The sequence below is a fragment of the Solanum pennellii genome, chromosome 10 (genome assembly GCF_001406875.1).
Source record: "Solanum pennellii chromosome 10, SPENNV200".
Taxonomy (NCBI): Eukaryota; Viridiplantae; Streptophyta; class Magnoliopsida; order Solanales; family Solanaceae; genus Solanum; species Solanum pennellii.
In genome coordinates this window covers 75,392,239-75,397,380 of record NC_028646.1, presented here as the reverse complement: position 1 = coordinate 75,397,380, position 5,142 = coordinate 75,392,239, and the positions used below count along the sequence as shown (strand labels likewise).

At 29.7% G+C, this 5,142-nt stretch overlaps 1 protein-coding gene across 1 annotated transcript; it reads left to right on the top strand.

The window, feature by feature from the left end:
• Positions 1–3,297: 3,297 nt before the first annotated feature.
• On the top strand, positions 3,298–4,050 carry LOC107032579 (non-specific lipid-transfer protein 2-like). Its single transcript, XM_015234178.2, has 2 exons — positions 3,298–3,697; positions 3,805–4,050. Exons 1-2 carry the CDS (start codon positions 3,366–3,368, stop codon positions 3,812–3,814), a joined length of 342 nt encoding a protein of 113 aa, XP_015089664.1. The 5' UTR covers positions 3,298–3,365; the 3' UTR covers positions 3,815–4,050.
• The last annotated feature ends 1,092 nt before the right edge of the window (positions 4,051–5,142 follow it).

The window sequence follows — 5,142 nt, the reverse complement described above, 5'->3', positions numbered from 1 at the left end:
GGGGGGGTTACGTGGAGGAGGTAGTGGAGTGGGATAAGAAAAATAACTTAAATTTCTTTTTTCAAAAAAATATTTTTATATAGATAGTAATACTTTAATCTTTAATTTTTAATTAATATTAATAGTTTATTATTTAATTTTTTGTTAAGATAGAATATTTTATTTATGTGGATGTCATGTGTCAAAGTTTTTTTAGAGAGTATATTACACACACCACTTAGATATGTTTCTCAAACTAAAAGTGATAGTTTATATATAAAATTCACACTCTCAATATTTTAGTAAACTCAAAAAAAAAAATTTAAATGTGATTTAGACATTTATCTTAAAAATTTATATATATTGCATTATTTGACCAGATTTGTATACAACAAAAATATTGTATCGAAATTTTCATAGCAAATCGAACTGTCTTGGGTCCGCACCTAATGGCCCTAAAAGCACATTGAGTGCAGTCTCGTGGGTGCGTAAAATGTGTAAACATAGCATGTTCATCACTACCTTCACATAATTTTCAATTTCAATTGACTATTCCAATGGCCGTATATGTGTAACACATGATATGTCTATTTCATATTATCGGAAGTGTTTAATAACTTTCAATTTGACGTGAAATATTAATTTTATCATCAAATTATTGTATTAACAATCTTAAAAATATTTCTCTATGTAGCGAAGTAAACTTAGATACAAATAAAAGGGAAAAAGGTCTGAAAAATACTTCAACTTTGAACGAAATCGTTGTTACGATATCAAATTTTATGAAGGATTTTTTACCACCAAACTATTTAATAGTGTATTTTAATGGTACATATGTGCCCACGTGGAGTCAAGGACAAATTACTGTTTATAATTATGCAATATTTTTTATGTCAACGTAGCTAATATATACCTTTAAAATACATCATTAAATAGTGCAAGGGATAAAAGGTCCTTTCCAAAGTTTGATATTGTAACAATAGTTTCGGTCAAAGTTCAGATATATATTTCAGACCCTTCTCCCCCAAAAAAAACAAGTAAAGCAACAAATAAAAATTTAAATTAATATTTAAAACACTAAACAATTAAAAATGAATGGAAAAAAATATTTAATAAGTATTACTGCAAAGATTTTAAAAATTTCTATACGTAACCTTGTAAATTAATGCATTTCCTTTTAGCTAGTAAGCAATTTTATTTTCTTTTCTTTTTTAGTGGATCGGAGTTGGGATTTTTTAGAATAGTGTACCAGAATAAATTAGAAATGTAATTCAAATACCCATTTTTTATGTGTAAACGTAATTACTACACGAAAGTAGACTATCCATGATTGAGAGATGTCATCTAGTTTGGCCTAATTCATGTGTTTAGGTTTTGGTCAATAATTATATATTAATTTCTACCAAACTCAAATTTAGGCCATGGCCGTGACAAGTTTGATCATTAGATTAAGGATGTGTTTGACATGGAGCAATTTTTTTGAATTTTCTCATTTTTGTTGTTTGAAATTTTTAGAAAATATTTGCTTGAAGACAAGTTTTGTAGGAAAAATATGAGGAAAATGATATTTTCTATGCATTTTTGATGATTAATAAAGTAAAATGAAATAGGTAAATCAGCTTGGTTCACGGATAAACGGTCTCAAGAAGTTAAATTCGTAGCAAGATCACTAATAAATAAAGAGAAGTGTGCAATAATCAAGGAATGGATGGTAATTTCGTGATAAACTCAAGGAAACAAACATGTGTTGAATTAAAGAGTTGGAGTGCAATTACAAAACAAAAGAATCGACGAGCTTTATATAAAGAACTAGGGAATTACACTTCAAGTAAAACTCTAGATTAAAAGAGTTTGAATTGATGACGAGTTTGTACATGTGTTGAATTAAAGAGTTGGAGTTTGACTGCAATATAAAAAAATAATAAGTTTGTTTTGAAGGAGATAAAAGAGGCAAAAAGTTTGAATTATGAGTTTTACTTAAATATAACTCTATGCCAAGAGAGTTGAGTCAATGTGGAGTTTGAAGCGAAGAATAACTCTAAATAGAAGAAAAATCGTTCAGAATATTTGTGCACTTGCTTAGCAAAAAGGGTAATTGAAAAATTAATTTCGCAAGTGCTACTAATGAATTTAAGGAACACATGATCGAAATAACTTGTTCTATTACAGAGTTGATGTATTTTTCTTTGCGATTAAGTCTTGATGTACTCATAGTTCAATGGGTAATAAACTAAACTAGGAGTGTTGCCTTCAAGTTGGGATAACTCTAAGACTTGGGAACACATATCTTGAGTGGTCTGTGTTGAAGTTTAGGAATCAGAGTTAGTTCCCATGCAAAAGTTGTAATTTGAAAGTAGAGTTTGTAATATATTAAATTGTTGAGGCTTAGAAATTTAGTGAGATTAGAGTTAAATCATGCAGAGTGCAAATCGTGTTTTCTTACACCTTTTGAGTTGAATATTTTCCACACGAAAATATTGTGTTCTTTATTTATTGTTCTTACTACTTTGTTGAAACACGTTGAATAACATATTTCACGCTTGGCCAAAAGTTAAGTTAATTAAGTAACTAAATTACGTTCATAGAATAACAAAATCCCTAATAAAAGTAGAGAAAATAAGTTTCAACATTATATTTGACATTAATTGAAATATAGTTGTGTGAATTCACATTCGGAGAATCACATAATGCGATAATAACTGGGTGCATCTCTCAACGCGAGGGTAGAAATTTGAATGATATATTTATGTTGTTTTAGTTTTCTTTCTAAAATTAGATAACAAACTTCTCTAAGCGGTAATTGGTAGCACTTTTAACATTTTAATCGATTATATATATATATATATTTATATATATATAATTTTAAACCTATAATATTAAAATTTTAATCGCTAGAGATAACTTAGAATCGATGATTCATTATCTGATAAATCACAAAATTATAGATGTCTCTAGAAACGCTTATACATTATCAAAATATTTGTACCATTTTTGCTGAATGTTATTTTCTAATCATAACGGCGATACCCTCTCCGCTTCATAGTATTTGATTTTTGTTGAGATGATACACTCCATAAAAAATATTTTATTATAAAAGTGTATTTTATTAAACAAGTTTTATTATTGATACTCTGAAACTTTAAATTTGATTATTATAACTCTATGTAATTACTTAATACTAACGGTTAGTATTAAAAAAAGGTATAGAACAAAACCCTATTTATGTAATTATGTACCAAAGAAAAAAAAAGGATTGAATTTAATACCCAACTGCCAACTAATTCTCCCACTATATAAAAGCCCAAAAGGTACTCAACACTTAGGCAACATACATTTTTTTTTCTCTAAATATATACATCTCTTTTAAGAAATTTTTTTTTACAAAAATGGGTGGGAAAATTGCATGCTTTGTGGTTTTGTGCATGTTGATGGTTGTACCGTATGCATCGGGGGCGTTTAGCTGCGGTCAAGTTCAGGCCGGTGTGGTTAAGTGTCTCCCTTATTTGCAGAATCGCGGGCCGGTGGGACAGTGTTGTGATGTTGTTAAAGGTCTCATTAACTCTGCTAAGACAACACAGGATCGTAGGACTGCATGCTCTTGCCTTAAATCAGCTGCTTCTATTATTAAAGGCATTGATATGAGCAAAGCTGCTGGTCTTCCTGCTATGTGTGGTGTCAAAAGTCCCTTCAAGATTAGCCTCTCTACTGACTGCACTAAGTACGTTACGTTTTATTTTAATCTTATTAAGGGTAAAAATGACTAGTTTAAAATATTACTAGTAAGTTTGTTGGCTAATGTTGATTTAATTTAATGTGCCAATGCAGGGTCCAGTGATAAAATTGGTGTTAGACGTCCTATCATGGTGGCAAAGAATAAGATGCTTATGGATTGACTTTAATTATGGTTATGTCTTCTTTTTTTTTTGGGTCCAATATAGTGGAGTTATAATAAAACTTTGATGGTTGGTTGGTCTGTAATTTAATTTTAGCGAAATGAAACTTTGAGCCAACTAAAAATTATTTGTGTATGACTTTACCCTTTAATTCAATGTCTCTTTCATTTTCTTCATATAATATCCAACCCATTTGGTCCTTTGGAGACTTGATCTTATTTGTAACTAAAACATGTAAGGATTAAATTTTAATTCAATTATGTCGCTCCCCACACTTGAGGAGAAAGAGTAATTTCTACAAGAATTTTTGACAAATTAAGTCAATATAAAGCAATTCACTAAAAGAATACATTTTTTAAATTTTTTTACAAAACTAGTATAAACGTATTTCACTATAACGTTTTAGGATATATTTCGTTTTTTAAAAACTAACGGCGTTAGGTTGATACACGGTCCAGCAGTAGTCCTCTTTGACTTTTCCCTTCAGGATACAACAGCCTTCACAAATTATAATTCAACAACTCTGGACAAGAGTTGAGTCCAAAGCTCCACAAAAAAGAACACCTCCCTTCAACTAATAAGAACTCTCTTTTAGACTAACATTTTCACTCTATGTTTTTTCTCTTGTGTATTGTGTGTACCAAACCAAATGAAGACCACCACTATTTATACTACAAGAAGTCTTCCTAGAAATGAATAGGTAGATAATGGAGGTAGTAAATAGTGAAGATAATGGCCTTAAGAGTTTCATAGGTTACAATAGGAGTTACATAGATTACATAGGTTACAAAGAGTAATGGAGGAATTAAGAATGAAATAAAGTGATGGATAATCAATGCTTATTGATGATGTAGAAGTTATCCATTCCAATGTTTATTGGAATGTTTTTATCTCACAATGAATTCAGCCAATAAATTCAAAAGTAATGGCATCACATGGGTACCAAGTCAAAGATGAATAGCATGATTAAATTGGTAGTTTAAGACGCAAATGCCTACCAATGGTCATTCTTATAACTCCAAAGTAAAGCAATTTAATATGTTAAATATTAATATTAAAATGCTAATAACCTAAGAATCCTTCACTCATTTTAATATTTAGATAAGAGAGTATATCAGTTGAAGGAAGACTACTATGCATAATGAAGGTGTGCTCTGCATTGAACCTCCACTTAGTGAAACAGTAACTTTTACTCCAGAGTCGTAGTGGTCTCAGACTTGAACTATGATTGCTTAAGAGAAATAAAATATTATTGTTCACACATAATAAT